At 49.5% G+C, this 16,273-nt stretch overlaps 5 protein-coding genes across 5 annotated transcripts; 1 reads left to right on the top strand and 4 right to left on the bottom strand.

Moving 5' to 3' along the window:
- Positions 1–28: 28 nt before the first annotated feature.
- On the bottom strand, positions 29–3,644 carry DFJ58DRAFT_870041 (adaptin N terminal region-domain-containing protein; the record flags this gene model as incomplete). The annotated part of the gene is made up of 17 exons (XM_041394284.1): positions 29–58; positions 115–178; positions 228–346; positions 397–612; positions 692–759; positions 814–849; positions 913–1,125; positions 1,161–1,194; positions 1,324–1,386; positions 1,434–1,542; positions 1,620–1,767; positions 1,819–1,933; positions 1,987–2,388; positions 2,439–2,460; positions 2,510–2,604; positions 2,708–2,815; positions 3,543–3,644. 17 exons carry the CDS (start codon positions 3,642–3,644, stop codon positions 29–31), a joined length of 1,944 nt encoding a protein of 647 aa, XP_041236005.1.
- A 3,125-nt stretch (positions 3,645–6,769) lies between these two features.
- DFJ58DRAFT_719451 (DNA breaking-rejoining enzyme) lies at positions 6,770–7,928 on the bottom strand (the record flags this gene model as incomplete). The annotated part of the gene is made up of 6 exons (XM_041384629.1): positions 6,770–6,955; positions 6,981–7,076; positions 7,126–7,229; positions 7,347–7,623; positions 7,678–7,722; positions 7,776–7,928. 6 exons carry the CDS (start codon positions 7,926–7,928, stop codon positions 6,770–6,772), a joined length of 861 nt encoding a protein of 286 aa, XP_041236004.1.
- Positions 7,929–9,835: 1,907 nt separating this feature from the next.
- DFJ58DRAFT_822490 (uncharacterized protein) lies at positions 9,836–11,154 on the bottom strand (the record flags this gene model as incomplete). Its single annotated transcript, XM_041392068.1, has 4 exons — positions 9,836–9,930; positions 9,981–10,505; positions 10,564–10,734; positions 10,802–11,154. Coding segments are annotated over 3 exons (597 nt in total), but the record flags the coding sequence as incomplete, so codon positions are not given.
- A 60-nt stretch (positions 11,155–11,214) lies between these two features.
- On the top strand, positions 11,215–11,993 carry DFJ58DRAFT_750298 (uncharacterized protein). The gene is made up of 7 exons (XM_041387734.1): positions 11,215–11,472; positions 11,529–11,555; positions 11,626–11,658; positions 11,720–11,752; positions 11,809–11,835; positions 11,899–11,916; positions 11,968–11,993. The coding sequence occupies exons 1-7, from the start codon at positions 11,385–11,387 to the stop codon at positions 11,970–11,972; spliced, it is 231 nt and encodes a 76-aa protein (XP_041236002.1). The 5' UTR covers positions 11,215–11,384; the 3' UTR covers positions 11,973–11,993.
- Positions 11,994–13,530: 1,537 nt separating this feature from the next.
- Positions 13,531–15,405, bottom strand: DFJ58DRAFT_228353 (uncharacterized protein). Its single transcript, XM_041379351.1, has 15 exons — positions 15,225–15,405; positions 15,157–15,166; positions 15,088–15,107; positions 15,005–15,037; positions 14,857–14,953; positions 14,770–14,798; positions 14,680–14,710; positions 14,586–14,618; positions 14,457–14,533; positions 14,350–14,404; positions 14,203–14,292; positions 14,031–14,141; positions 13,920–13,972; positions 13,833–13,858; positions 13,531–13,771 (listed from the first exon to the last, which is right to left on the bottom strand). Exons 1-15 carry the CDS (start codon positions 15,276–15,278, stop codon positions 13,633–13,635), a joined length of 858 nt encoding a protein of 285 aa, XP_041236001.1. The 5' UTR covers positions 15,279–15,405; the 3' UTR covers positions 13,531–13,632.
- Positions 15,406–16,273: the final 868 nt, after the last annotated feature.

Genomic DNA, 16,273 nt, shown 5'->3' with positions numbered 1-16,273 from the left:
GAAGTCAAGACAAAGATTCTGCAGCGTATTAGACGTTGCTGGTTGACCAGAAGCACATCTGAGTACCGTTAATGAGTTTCGCCGATGAAATAACCCATCAAGGGAATTATACACACCAAGCATGATATCGAATCCGTGCATCTTGACATATGCGTCCGCATATATAGGATCCGAAAAACTAGAATGATGAGCACTGAAACAGATGACGGCGGCACTACAAGACATACCTGTGAGCTGGGATATGCGACTTTTTTCGAGAACTGCCTGAAAGTAAGCAAATCATCGACTTGCACGACATGTTCCTGCGTGCTTTCCGACTCCTTCTTCTCCGCTGGGTGCCGTTTGTCTTGTCCGATCATCAGCAACATCACAGCTTGAAGTAGACTAGGCACGCACCTCCTGAGCGACGAGCATCTTGGAGTATGCCGTTTTTGTGTCCTTCAAGAAGATATCGTGAACAATGGACTTTTCCTGGAGCTCGCTTAGGGTTTGTATGCAATTAAGAAAACGCTCGTTGGAATCCTCGTCGATCGGTACCCGCGACAACTTCGACTGGCCGACGCGGATAATAGACGTCATGATCAACATGGACTGGGTGGGCATCGGTGAATGCTATAAAACATTAACCGTAGTACATACCTCAGCACGAAGAGCGTTGGCCTTTGGCCGGTCGTTTGTAAGGTCATCAAACCGCAACACGAGCTTCATCAGCGCCAAGGCGAGACCGAACCCGTGAAAAGTCGCCTCCCAATATGAGGGCTGACATGACATCATTGAAAGTTCCCGAACGAAATGAACAGGCACGCCACGCACCTCTCAATGGCGGCTTGGACGCAGCCTTGACAGCCTCTAATCTCGTTGAGGTGGCATTAGTGTACGCCGTCTCCGTCGCATATGTCCGTCAGCAAGTACCTTTGGCCCGCCCGCTTCCCTCGACTTTCTTGTCCTCCTTCTTGTCCTCCTCTCCGCCAGCCTCGTCCAGTAACCGCTGCTCGCTCGCAAGGATAGGGATCTCGCCAAGCACTTTGCGGATGTCCTGGAATGTGGCCTGGATGTCTGACAGGCCTTCGACGTACTCGCCCAGGATCCGGAGGACGCCGCGGAAGGCTTTACCGGATTTTATCTCTGTCAGAGTTTAAGCGAGCTTCTCACATATAGACCTGCCGGAGGTGCGGGAACTTCTCCACTACTTCGCTGTGGGTGCGTTAATAAAATAAGGTGCGGGGGTTAGGAGGGTGAACGAAGGCCACGACGTCTAGCGCAGAAGGGTTATTCGAATCCCCAAGGAATTCCATGAGTGCATGGACAACACTTGCAGCCCACCTCAGAAAACTTGACTGCTAACACGTGGATCGATTGGATTAGAAGTTGCCTGTACTCCAGGGCCTATCCCAATATTAGTCCACGATATCGTGCAGGACTGCGAGACTGACCTTCTCGAACTCGCGTTCCTGTGTCTGCTGTAGCTGCTTCTTGAGGAAGAGAACAACTTCCTCGACGTTCCGATTCGAGGTCATGCTGAGTACGATGCTCATTGCTTTCCTTCAGACCTCCATGTCGGCGCTGATACGATAGGATTCAGTAACAATTTTTGGATATTGATCGATCACTGTTCGTACCTCGACAAGACCTGTAAGATGTCCATTGTCAGTCCATCTAGAATATGACCATGCTTGGAGCGTAGGGTATCCAGGTGATCCAGGACGATCAGCTTAACGTTGTTGTCGGATTCTTTAATGACCAGATTAACAAAGCACGAGGCGGCCGCTAATCATAAAAGTAAGCAGACATGCGCACAAGACCTGATCGTAAACATACCTTTCACAGCAGCAGAATTCTGCGTGAGTGTGGTGAGCGTCGTAGCAGCTTCATATTTTACTGCATGTGATGATGAATTCAACAACAATTCAAACATGCACCTGATATATCGCGGCTGCAAGGACAAAAATGAGGATAGACAAGATAGCCCGAGTGAAGAGGACTTACTCGATGCGTTGTGTCGTTCTTACAATCCAACCTGATGACTTCTATGATGCTCATTTGCAAGAGCTCATCTAGATTCGTCAGCTGATCATACACGCTACTCAACCACTCCACAGCTTTAGGCATCGCGCAATGCGCGAGGAACACGAATGCGCTATGGTTGCACGTCGCGTCAGACTCTGCGGCAATGAAAGTCTGCATGAGCTCGGGAGCATCTGGGATGAGGTGTTCGTATTCGCGGTAGATAGTGTACACAGCAAATACGGCGTTCTTGCGGACGTAGGAATGACGGTGCTCGAGACAGCTGCGGCAGGTGGGGATGAGAGGTTCAAGGAGTTCGGCATCTTTGGATATCTTTTGAAGGAAGCGTAGGTTAGCGCCACGGATATATTCGTTGGGGTGTTGCTGTAGGAATGTGAAGAGTAGAACGTCAAGAGTGCGGGAATTAGTCTTACCAGGTCGGTTAGGATGGCATTGCTGGACTAGGTGAGTATATATGTGCGATAAGATTAATAGATACACGTACACGACGAGAATCATCTCCTGCTTAAGCTTCCCGTTCTCGTCATACTTGGGACACACCTCCCAGTAGAAATGAAGCAGCTTTTTGAGTTGCTTGTTCTGGAGGGCATTATATATTGTATGATTGGCATCAAGAGTGTGGGCTAGGCCACCATTATTGCATTAGCATCATGCGGTCAATAGCAAAGATCAAGGAGCATACCTGAGGGTTCCCATTAATCGTCGACACAATAGTCCTGCGCAACGTATCCAGTCTGTCTTCGTCAGTCCCTTTCTCGAGAGAAGCCCTAAGCTCCTGCGTGGTTGGGCTCTGTAGTATCTTCAAATACGACTGTGTAGCATGGTGCCTCTGCTGCCATGATAACCTAAACGACGCGACTGAGGCCTCTCACATGAGGCTGGACTTGAACGCTCTGAACTAATTAAAATTAGGGCACATTTCTGTAAGTTTGGGTCACAAGTTGAGTCAACGATTCCGAAAGTTGCCATGTAGTCGTTGTTGACCATGTACTGACCTACAAATTGAAAGATGTGGCAGATGTCTATGAATCTTCCTATTGGTGGCTAATGCATCATCGCAAAAATTCACGCGAGTCTTAAGTGCGTGCCGGATCCGTGGCTCGGTAAAAGGTGCAGGTGTAACTTCTCTCGAAAACAACACGGTCCGTTTGCGGGCGTGACGCTTCGGGTTTCTCCGTTTCGTCCGATGACGTGAGCGACGAACGTCTTTCTTGCTTCGATCGCGGTGGCGCAGACCCCCGGAACCGCAGCCGCAGATCGAACGTCGGTCTCAGCCCCGTTCGTCGTCGTCGTCGTCGTTCCATTGGGCCGTTTTCTGCTGTACGTTCTTTGGCTAGGACGATTGCTGACACCCGCCTGCTTTTCCCCAGATCAATATCCCTCTCGCTGTCCTCCACAGCGAGATCGCACGCAGGAACGAGTCAAACGACTCTGCAAGCCCCTCAGGAGGCCTGCACGTGGGCGGAGCGCTCATCCTCGTCGCTGTGTTACTCTCTCTCGGCCTCCTGGTCACCTACCACTGGTGGAGGCCAAAGATCCCTGTCAACTCGTTCTGCAACTGTTGTCCTTGCCTCATTCCCATCCGCCATCGCGACCGTGACGTTCGGAATGACGTCCATTACTACTTTGACGCCCTCTCCTGATCTCCGCACCCAGCTCACCACTGCTACAGCAGGGTCTACTGCTGAACATGGGTCTTTCTGGAGCGTGGCTGGCACGGTCGAAAATGTCGATGGGCCATCAGGGTCCCTGCCTCTCCCTGCTCCGCTTTCGATCGGATGGAGAGCCAGAAATCGAGCATGTTGAAATGTGAGGCTGTTGTTCCCCTTTCCTTTGCTTTTCGGTGGGCTGAATCCTTGCATCATGCAGCTACAGTATGGCTGGAAAAACCCTGAAGCAAAAGTGTGTCCAACTTGGCCTCCCTACCTCTGGTAACAAGACAGTCCTTCGCGAACGACTGGAGGAATTCAGTTGTAACCGCGATGCATGGGACAGGTGCGTCTGGAGCAGTCTGCTCAAAATAATGTTCACTCATCCATCTCCTTCCCAAGGCTCAAACCAGGGGCTCACAAGGCCCACAAGGGCCCGCGAGTGCGTTCGACAAGCAAGCCCAAGGCAGGCAGCCGCCCAAAGCAATCTATGCAGCGCCGTGAGCAGCTGCTTGGCACGACAGCATCTGATGCTGCAGCCACTGACGTCAGTCGGTCCAAGGACACACGGACGGCACCAGAAATCAGCGCACTGCTGCCTTGGGTGAGTACTTTCGTGCTCACTCTGGCTTTGTCCCACTGAACTGAATACACTGGCGGGCAGGCTGATACCATCACCAGCATGTATACGTATGCACTGACTGGACGGTATGCCCATGCCAGCAAGCACCCCAAACCCGCCTGCTCTTAGCAGCAACACCACGCCGCAATCTTTCCCTGCTGATGGCCTCTTGGAAGAGGCCATCATCCAGAACGTGGGCACGAGGCTTGTCAAAATTGTTCAAGGTGCCCTCCAGCCAAGCGCTGCTGGTTTGTCTCCATCTGTTCGACCCCAGGTGGCTGAAACGGTGGACATGGTGAGTGGCTATTTCCCCCACATCGCTCCATTCAAACTGACGGTAGCATGTTTGAGCAGGGTGCGAGTGGCGCAGCTACAACTGCCTGCCAACAACCTCCTTTGGAACCAGGCAGCTTGAACAAGCTGCGCATTCTCAATCTCGGGGACGGCACTACTCTCCAACTGGCGGATAACGACATCCCAGATCCCCCTGCTGTCAGCTTCGCCAATGATATACTACGTCTCAATGCAATGTGGGACGACCACACGACGCACTGGAAGAACGAGTCCATCATCACCATTCAAGGCCACCCCATCGCTATCACGTACTGGCCATTGCTCTACCGCTACGGTCATGATCAGCAATGGAAGGGTACGAAAAGCAAGTGGACCGACTGGCGGGTGAGTGCCTCTATCACAACTTCCCTTCCTACTTCTGATCCTCCTTCTGGTTGTGCAGGATGTCATCGAACGCTACAGGCGGGGCACCCCAGATCAATTCTGGGCAGACTTTACGGCTGACAATGGTGAGCGGATGAAATTCACTGCCATTGTCCACAAACTTCGTGATGAGCGCAAGGCAGAACATGCTGCACTGGTGGAGCGTGCTCACCGAGAATTCCATGCCGAATTCGACGACCTTTTCACTTACCGGCGAGGAGGAGAGGAGCATGTGATGACGAAGCCATCTGCCATTGCGAAGAAATACATCGAATTGACGACTGGACTCGTGGTCCGTGACTGACGATGGACAGTAACTAGTAGTAATACCATAGCTTTCTGTGAATAATGATCAATGCTACACGTTCTGTTGACTTGGAGGCTCGGAGTAAGCTTGTGTGCGTGTGTGTTTGTTTGAACACATTGAGGAAAAAAGGGGCCATACTTCAAATAAGGGGCTCTCGCTTCAATCTCACCATCTCCCATATCAACCATAACTACATCGTACACCAGACTCATTCAAACACAGGCAAGGTAGGCCTCATGGATGACAGTACCACGATACTGACAGATCAGAATAGCATCCACAAGCATGTCAACACCAGTCACAAACAACGATACTAAAACTAGAGTGATGGGCGACGGTGATGCAAGTCCAGAGCCCGAACTTATGATGGATGTCGAGATACACGACAGTGATGTTAGGCACTTTGCCCAGCTTGGCTTCGCGCTGTCAGTCAAGGACCTCGCAAAACAACACGGATTTCATGAAAATGCTATTCGGAACGTTTACATGCAACTGAACGGCTATGCAGAGGCAATGGAAGTCATCGAGGAGATGCGGGATGCTGCAGAGGAGAAAGCTGTGGCCGCGATACTGAAAAGAAAGGAGGAGGACATCAAGGAAGAGGAAGAGGAGTAAACATTCAATGCCATCAATACAAGTAGTATCTATGTCCCAGCCCGCTACAATATGACACCTTTGAAGTTCTTCCTCCAGCGTCCGAGTTCAAAAGAGTCCTTGTCGACACCTTCACAATCAGTCTTTGAAGTTCTTCCTCCAGTGTCCATCCAGTCTTTAAAGTTCTTCCTCCGGCGTCCATCAGTCTTTAAAGTTCTTCCTCTGGCGTCCAAGGTCAAAATTGTGCAAGCAGACAATCAGTCTGGAAGATGATGTGCACCAAACCACTCTGAGAAGGGCTTCCTCCAGCGTCCAAGGTCAAAACTGCACAAGAAGACAGTCAGTCTGGAAGATGATGTGCACCAAACCACTCTGAGAAGGGCGCCTACAGTCTTCCTTCCTCGAAAGCAACACCAAAGATGGAGGACAAGGACTTAGGATCTGGGGCCCGAGTTATGAATATTGATACCACAGGGGATCACCATGCTAAGAATCTGCTTCCCGGACCACATGGGTTTTGGCACGATGATAACAGGTATTGGTATACTGCCGTCTCAGCCAGGGACCTACAACAAGATGTTCTGAACCTGGTTCCAGTCCATGGGGAACCCATGCTATTTGCGACAGTTCAGCATATGTTTCACTCCGTGGAATGCCCAGGATTCAGCGTCCAAGGCCAAGAGAGTCCTTGTTGACACCTTGCGTGAACAGACAATCGGTCTTCGAAGTTCCTCCAGCGTCTGAGGCCGAAATAGTCCTTGTTGCTAAGAAAATGCGCTATACAAACAGTGACTGGTAAAATGCAAGGCAAAGAAAGGGAAAATAATGTAATGTAGTACGGACGGCGAGCAGAGTTTAGCCACAGGAACAGCATCTCCCGCACTGAGAGCACTTCACCATCGGCCGTCTGTTAGGGTTCAGGAATTGCTCCCTTGGCTCAGTGGGATCATCATTCGAAGAAATGAGATACTTCACGATTGTCATGTTCGTAAATTCCACACTCCACCCTCCCCACTCGCAGATTCTCCGCAGTGACCAACGCTTCTCGACATGCAGGAACTGGCACCCCCCCCCTCCGGAACGAATGTGTGCCATATGGAGTAGGGTCGATGTCAACATCGAGGAGGTTGTTCCGAAAAAGCTCCAGGAACTGCTCAGAGGACTGACGAGTTGAGCGTGAATCATAGTAAGCTGTCAGACAATTGACATACCATGGGACTATTGGCCTCTGAGATTCGGTCACCTGAAGCAATCTTTCGAAAGAGGTAGCCCGACGTGACTTTCGACTCCTTCAGCCAGGCAGCAAGTGCTCTCACTGGGCAGAGGTGTGCCTCGGACGATGAAAAGGGCCAGAGGTGAAACGGTTTTGATGTCTAGGTAAGTGGGCACATCCATGAGTCAATAGTTCACGGTCAAGAGTGGAGTCACATACCGCCATTTTGATGAGTTTTGCGGAAGGGAAGGTGTAGCACTATCTGGGTATCGTGCACGCGAAGATCGTGTACCTGTATCTTCAGAACCTCGTCAAAACGAAGCATGCATATGAATGCCACAGTATAGGCAGCTGACAGAAGCCGCCGTACACGCCCACCACCCCATCGACTCAGGTCATTACCAGAGCCACCACGCACGCGCTCGCCAGGCTGGTAGGCACGAATGGTCCAATTTTCAGGGAGGTGGTTGTAATGATACAGTTTTAGCAATATTTCCTGTCAACTTCGCTAATCAGTCAATTTCAGAGCTGGGGGCACCCAAAAACTCACCGAGGTAATAGCCCGGGCACTGTTTGCAACCTCGCCCGCTTGCACCTATGAAGAAGAGAAGGTGAATCATGCGGGCAAAGGGAGAAGAATAATACTACCTTGCGCCTGCGGAGCGAGCACATGTAGGATGATACCTTGATGGAAATGGAAGGGTTTCCAACCATCAGCCCACCTCCAATATCCGACTCGTGCCATGTCAGATTGCCTAGACCACTAAGCCTCCCAAATGCGTATGTCATGGACGCCCGCATCTTCTGTGCATGCCCATAGGTGCCCCGCTCGACATGAGATGGCTTGGGTGTGCCATCGAGGTTGATTGAGTCACACCTGCCACAGAAACACGTTGACCATCAGCAATTGGTCATACTGGATGGAACCATACCACTCACGCACTCATGATCCAGGCCACGATCAACCACGGTGTATCAGACCGTGGCTTTTTGCTGAAAAAATCTTCGCTCGGCCCCAAGAGATGGAGGCCTCTGAGAAAGGACACACACGAGTTCATCAGCCTGTCAAGGATGAGTGCCACTTTGGCCGTTAACAAGAAAGAACCTCCCGCACCTCTTATATTCGGCATTGGTGCCCTCTGTGACACCCTTTGAGGCCTCCATCAGCGTGGACTGCAATGTCGTATCGATCGAGCTGGTGCCAACTGCGTGACGCGACTCTGAAGTAGTGGACGTGATGTTCGTGTTGCTCTTGCATGGTTCAGCGAGCATAGTCTCTTGTTCCGCAGTGAAGTCCTCGGTGATGTCGTCCATTTCAGGACTGCTGACAGTAGCAGGCATGAGCAGGCCATGCAGACCTGGAAAGCTCTGGACAGCGTCGATGATAGTTGCCATTGTCAGTGGTCAACGTCTGAGTTGAAGAGGGCTGAGACCCCTTTGTTGCCAGGCCAATTTGCAATTTGGCGGGTCTCTGATATGCAAATGCAAACAATCAGCATGCGGGACAGTAGAAGGATGCCTCATGGTTGACATAACAGAGCGAAACTTGATAAGAGAGCTGGACCGTCCTATGACTCACATGCGACCGTCTTAGCGCCCATGAGGACCGTCTTTTTCGTGTCTGGCAGGCTCTGCTTTCCCTCATCCCCCCTGGGCTTTGCAGGCAGTTCTGACCGTCCACCAGAGGTTTCTTTGGCAGAAAAAGACGGTCTCACCTGCGTGACATCGTGAGCCCACATTCTTCCGAGAACAGTGACTCACCAACAGCCCAACGGCACTCGATCGTCATATCAAAATCGGCGGCACCTCTGCAAGTCGTCGGCCCTTAGCAAGATTTATTTCAAGTTAGGTGCGTGGCAAGCAAGATCGAAGTCGTGTTACTTACCGTTGCAATTGGTCGCCAAATCGCCCCGATCCCACCGGTCCAACGCTCCCACAGCGGATCCGAACAGAGATGTCACTTAGAGATCTGCAGGAAGGGCCCAAACTTCGGGGGAGCAGAAGAAAAGGAAGGTTGACAGCACACTCATGCACCATATAACATGGGACTCACCCTCCGAGCATTGCTCTCTTTTCCCCCACCACTCCATCCTCGAAATCCTGCCAGTGGTATCGATTCTGCAACCACACAGCACACTCCTTTACTACATCCGTCCGTCAGCAAAACACGATGCCTTCGGTGAGTAACGCAAACCACCTACGATTCTCGATTTCCGCCCCTTGCCGTTCCGTGATGCGTGGCGTGTCAGTGTTCCGCGCTAGGCCTAGCGCTCTTGTTTTCTCTTGGGTCCCCCAATAGAACCGGTTGGGGTTGCCAGGGGTTGGCTAGAGAGGGCTGAGCGAGCAAGCAACGGTGGATCCAGATCGGAGGTGCCTTGAGCTGACGGCCCGTATGGCATGGGCCCAGGAGGAGATGGGCGGGTCACGACCAGTAACGATTGGTCACGCGTGACTCGACCGTCGTTTTTTCCGGTTTGAAACCATACTTCTTTTCATTGTTGCTAATAGCTCGTCAGCAATCGTCAGACTACCGTTAGTACTCCAAATCCAGGTGAGCGACTCGGAAGCGAGGAACTCCGACATACCGTAGTAAGTTGCATGTATCCCATCCTGAACGGCGACGTATCTGCGTCAATTCCTGTTTTACATGTGAGTTTTTCTGCCCCATTGTCTTATCTGGTTAATGATTTTGTAGTTGACTATCTGGTGAGTCTGTACATGATTTCGTCACTAACATCTTGAATCGCTCGCACAGGGAATATGATTTTATTGTCAGCAATCACCAGACTACATCCAGCCTGAGGTGAGTATTTTTTCAAGTATTGTTGCTAATAGCTTATCGTCAGTTTGTAGCAATGTCCCTCACAGTTATTATGTGACTCGCTGGAGTAATTCCCTGTCTTCGTACGCTTATCCTCCGGCCGGATTTGTAATTCGATTTCATGTGTGTAGTACTCTTTGCTTGTCTCGTGTTTCAGACTTGGTGCGTAGCTCCTGCCCTTGGGACCCCTGGTCCACCGCATGTGATCCCGCCACTAACCTATTTAATCGTTCACACAACTCCTACACCTGGGGTCCCCTACTGCAATGTCATCTTTTACCCTTCCCACATGGGACCTTTCTGATTTTCTATGATATATGCATAAACCTGCGACCAATCCCGACAAACATGTGTCACATTCAAACCATCTGTGCTTGTCATCGATCCATCAGGGCGGGTGATAAGTCGATCGAGAGTAATATCAGATTTGCAAAGAATGGCTTGCCGCAATATATTAATGCAACGACCACTGTGCCCGTTGGGCCCATTGATGAGGGCTAGCCGGATTATTTGCAGGCAGTGAATTTGGTGAAACATGGATATCCCAAATAACCGTCCTGGCACAATTTGCGAATGATGAATGTCTGATACACGATGTAGTGATAATTATAATACCATTTGGTCCCAACCGTACAAATCCGTGACCATGTGGAAAATGATCGAGCGATTTCCAGTCCGACCAGGCCATGTCGTCTGATATACCATAATGTTCCGAACTGTTGAATGTCAATGCGACAGTGTCCAGGCGGAGGGGTAATTCTGTTGGATGATCCTCGCCAATATAAGCTGCGTTGAATATGGGTGAAATTGAACTACTATGGCCGCCAGTGCCAGTGAAATGACAGCGACATACTGTACTGCCTATCATCAACCGACGTAGGTTGCAAGCGCAACATAGTAAGAATGTTCAATAACATGCTGATGATCAAAGCACTAGGCCAAAATATCCGCAGAATTTCTGAGGATTGACGTGTGAAGCTGTTAAGCATTGCTGGATGCGACTTGCGACCTGAGAAGAAGTTTTGGTCACTTGTTTACTGACAAGAACGAATAATCTTGAGGGAGATACAGCTGACGAGTGCATCAAACTACGTGGCACCTTGCTTTGCTTTGTTGTGTGCGTTTTGAAATTTGACCATATATCGATCAGATCAAGGGAGAGATGTGTCAGGGGCGCTTGCCCAGATCGGAGCCGGACCGTCATCTGGATACACCGTACCCACAGTACCACCCTAGTTCGTCCGACACCCGGATAAGTAACTGGATAAAAATGCATTGCCTATGCAAATCGAAATAACGCACGAAACGGAAAGGCCCGAGTCAGTGAGTCTGATAATCGAGCTTGCAACAATATAAAAGCAGCATTCCTTGAATCGAAGTACATTCAGCACCCCAGTGAAACTCCAACAATCACTTCACTGCGACATCTAGCAATCATGAAAGGATTTTTGTCACTTGTTCTCGTCTCCATCGCTCTCCTGCAGACGGCAGCAGCAGCACCCGCTGTGTCAGAGCGCTCCCAAGGTATTTCTCTTGTAGCACCGACATTGTTTTCGCATGTTTTACTCACATCATTGTAGCCGTCAAAAAGAGTGAGGGCGAGCAGAGTATGTCTCTACTAGTATCTGCACCCGTCTCACAAGAATGTTGACGACATGGAAACGCGTCGCGGCATAGTCATTACAGACTCCCCTGAGATCGAGACTAAAGGTACTTGCCTCGTACCGACCCTCTTTTCAAGAGTTATACTAGTAATCTGTTGATGACACAGATGTCGAGAAGCGCAACTTTATCATTGGTTTCTGTACGTTTCGATTCCTCTGTATTCTTGTGTTTTGTCTGACGAGAGATGTCGCATAGACCGTTTCTCTTACGACCAGAACGATGGTAATTATCTAGTGTTAGCCTTGTTTTTGAGTGTTTTGCTTACTCACGTTCTTATACACGCAGATCTCGAAAACTCCGAAGGTATGTTTTAAGTACATTATTGAGTTTCGACTCTCTCTAAAATCATTCTAGCCTAAGGTTATAGAAGCGCTAGGACGGTGAAGGATGGCAGATACCATAATACCGTTGTATCTGAGAACCGCTTATTGAGTATATTGCTTGTCGGTGGCAAACTGCCCATTCACCTGTTTCACTCGAATGTTCTGGTAGGGTGCATCGAAGCCTGCGCAAGCGAGATTCCAGTTTGGATGGTATTCAAATTTCATATGTCAGAAACACGATTGGAAGAGAAATATATGACCAACCGGCAAGGGATCGGCCCTTTCCATAACTTAGTCAGCACGTAGACGCTAGCATCCATCCTTGTCTGCCTTGCTCTGGGCTTAGGCCGCTGGCCCTGCTCCAGCGGACTCGCCAGACGGTCAAGTACAAAATCATTAACCAGATGAGACAATGGTGCAGAAAAACTCACTTGTAAAACACGTCGCTGTTCATGCAAGTTACGGTATGTCCGAGGAGTTCCTCGCTTCGTTCGTCTAGATTTGGAGTACTAACGGTAGTCTGGCGATTGCTGACGGGCTAGCAACAATACAAAAAAGTACTCACCTCGCTTGAAATGAGTGCAGGCGACCAAAAATGAGTGGAGGCAAGTTGAAATGAGTGCAAGCAAACCAAAAATGAGTTGAGACAAGCTGCGGAAACGAATGCACACAACCAGAACTGAGTGCAGGCGACCAGCGAGTTGATTGTGTTCGTCCTTGCGCGGCAGCTGATTGTGCGCTGAACCCACAGTAGCAGGTGGATCACGATGTCCACAAGCATTGACTGCAAACATGGGCAGTCTCCCGTTCGAGTTGCGCTGGAGAAAGATCAGGTTGATTGGTACAAACGACATAACAAGCTTCAACTGTGTAGGACCATAAGTCGATTCAATAACTGACGACCATGGCGGAACACGAGAGGGGTGCAGGTTCAGGAGATAGAGGCATGCAAAACAGCTACAGTTACTGCGGGGGTTGTCGAGTCTGAGACGACATGCAATGGACAACGACTTAAGCGTGCTTACATTTGTCTCCTGCAATATTACTATCGTAGCGGTGCTTGCGCACCAGTCCCCGACTCCCGAATCCGATTTATCCCAACACCTTCTTCTTGTCAAGCATGACACCACCTAACACGGGACAGTCATAGTTCGTAAACTCGGAGGACAACGTCTGCGCAACGCACTTTTGGATAATGAAGCGGTTTGTCACACCAAGGACGTCGAAATCGAGAGGCAGATTGTCATCGTGGTTCCCATTCTGGATCACAACTTCATTGACGGTCTCAACATGTTGCGAACACGCTGTACGTGAGCACTCGAGTACGACAGTGGATGGCACAACCGTTGGCCAAGCCTGCTCAACATCTGATCGAATCTGACGTTCTTGTGAAGCTGCTCGCTCTTTCGCAAGTTTTGGGCCCTCTCTGAGTTTTTCAGACTGGGTTTGAAGTGGTTCACAGAGGGTATCGACGATGGTGTGAGAATACTCATGGCACAGGATGCTTAAGACTAAAGAGGGTCGATGATCAACAGGCATGAAGGGCAAAACCGACAGCAGGGAACACAAGAATTCATAATCGGACAGAGAGAAAAGGTAGCTCACGTAAGATTACATGTGTTGCACCAACGAAGAGCAAGTTGGTAGTCCAAGTCCCACTTCACAAACGACGCCGAATAAGCCACACGATAACACGTTACACCGAACGATCTGCAGGTGACATGTCCGACATAGATATCCACACGACGTTGTCAGAGTCGTTCACGTGCTGATCCATATGCCAGAGATGGAGGTGCATGCGCGTAGCGAGGATCGCAAGGATAAAGACCTCAAAACCGTATGTGTGTTTGGGGGTGTTGTCAGTAGGAATTCGCAAAAGAAGTTGGAGGTGCATACGCTTCGGGGAGGAAGTAGGATAGGAACTGGGTGTGCGCAACATCATCAATGGTTCAATCATGTCGAAGACTCGTATTGTTTACGCACTTCAGAAAGCGGCAGCACTAGTACTGGCGCAAGGACGTTCACGGTCGAGAGAACTTTCGAAAAGTTAATCATCACCGATGAGCATGGAAACATATGTAAGTTCTGACTCACGTAGGCCGCATGTATAGTAGAATATGTTATGCTTCACTAGGATGGCATAGAGAGGGCCCTTGGCAGACCGCCAACTCTGTATGACACACACGAGTGTGAGGGACACCAGTACTGGGGATAGCGTCAGTCAGCGCGTGTCTGCAATGTACACTCCCAGTTTCCGGCTACCTACCCAGTTGGAACACAAACAAGAGAATAAACGGTACGAAGAATGAGAAACTGCCCGAGTTTCGGCGACAGCCTGGGATCGTGTTATCCGTAGCTGTGAAAGCGGAGTGAATATGTGCAAATAGCAGTGAGTGAAGGTGAGAGCACAAACAATGAGAGGTCACAGTAGCAGTAAAACCAATGATGAAGGATGATGCGATGACAGCCTGACTGATGTATCAACATTGAACTTGGGTGTGGTGAGGGCGTGGGGCTTACGAAAAGGGTGGACAGCATGACTACGAGTATGATTCTATTTTTGTTCCAGAGCGCATACGTTCTGAGGACAAAAAAGCCTGGAAGAATCAGATCAGAGACACGTGTATGTCTCGAAGGAAGGAGATATACATTCAGAGCAAGTGAGTGAAATCAGACTCAAGGCTGTAAGACGAAATGGCAGCGCTCGATAAGAACGTGCATGCAATAGATACCGGGCACGTACATGTGATGATATTCATCAATATCTGGCATTTCTGCCAAAGTCATACAGTTAGCGTCATTCATCGGTGGATAGATGTCCATGTTCACATACGTTGGCATTGTCGTTCGGGTCCATGGCCACTGAAGCACAGTATGCCAATTCATTAAGTTGGGGGAATATATACTGGGATGAACGCACGATATAGGTTCACGGTGGCGATTAAAAAGGGGACATATCGTGCAGTGATATAAAGGGCTTTTACTTTGGTCCAGCGCGACCGAAGAAGGAATGTCCACTTCAACAGCATATTATTAATATCAGAGCCGAGGCGTACCGCGAAACTTACCTCTTCGTGAAGTGAACAAATATAGTCATAGGTCTGAATAACCAAATTTAACGGCGGACGGAAACAGATCGGGATAAACATACCCAGAATGTCGCCATCGACGCTGAGCTGTCTAGTCAGAACGAGGAAGATGCAGTTCAGACAACACGCACTGTATAAGTACTAGTTGCCGCAAGTGATATATCCGTCATCTCGCTGTCGTGTCAAGAAAGCAACGCACCACAAAGATCTGCAGGTTTCTGGCCGCTGCGAGATCGTCCGCCGAATATTCCATCTGGATTCGTTCCAGAGGAAACAAATGGGTTTCGCGTACACATCCATTCACCTCCTTAAATGAGCTGGGAACCCGTCAAGACCGGATACTGGGGACGCTATGCCGCTGAGGATATCGTAATGGATTGTTTCATTAGCTGGTTTACAGTTGACGTGGGTACCAGGCTGGGCGCAACTTAGTAAAAGTTACAGTTGGTGCCAGAAATGTTCTGTATTTTCATTGACGACATATTAGTAAGACCTCTATTTGGATGTAACACGTACCCGATAATACACATAATTAGATTTAATTTGATCATCCGGAAACTCACATGCGCTCAATGTTAATGATACTGATCCTGGATCTGCTTGATGGTTGAAACATCATCAATCCTTAAAACACGCAGCCACCTCGGAGGGTCCTACTTTCCTACAACTTAAAGGAAGGCTTAACCTCTGTAGTAGGTCAGCCTTGGTCGTTTCAGGCACACGCTTCTTCTAATTTGAGATAACTTTGAGTAATGATACATGTAAAACAGACTGGAAGAAGCTAACCCGTTCTCGTCTACATGAAACCGATTGATCTGGATTGATACATGAATCTGTAAGTAAAGGGGTGGATGTAATCAGTTAGCAACTAGCCTTCATTTAACTAGTGCCTTGATTAACGCTGTGTCGGTGAGAGCATGTTAAAGTATCTTCTTCACATCGCGGCCTTTCGCTGCAAGCGTGTACCAGGTCGACTGGCCGGTGAGGAGATCAGGGATGGAGGAGGCTCTGATACAACAGTGCATTGGAAGACGTAATTGTGGTTCATGTGTGAGGTGGAATTCCGAACGTATTGTGATCAGGGGTTTCCTCGCTGATCCTGAATCGTTTAGCTGTAGTCGGCTCTGCGACATCAAGATATATTGGATGGTACGCACCAAGTAGTGGCAAGCAGAGCTACTAGTCGTCATCGAACCGATCCCTCACGAAACGCGCTTGAAGTCGCACTTGCTTCAGGATATCTGCATA

This window comes from Suillus subalutaceus (assembly GCF_016647625.1).
Source record: "Suillus subalutaceus strain FC151 chromosome Unknown DFJ58scaffold_250, whole genome shotgun sequence".
Lineage (NCBI taxonomy): Eukaryota > Fungi > Basidiomycota > Agaricomycetes > Boletales > Suillaceae > Suillus > Suillus subalutaceus.
Note: the sequence above shows the minus strand (reverse complement) of the source record. Positions and strands in the feature narration are given on the sequence as shown.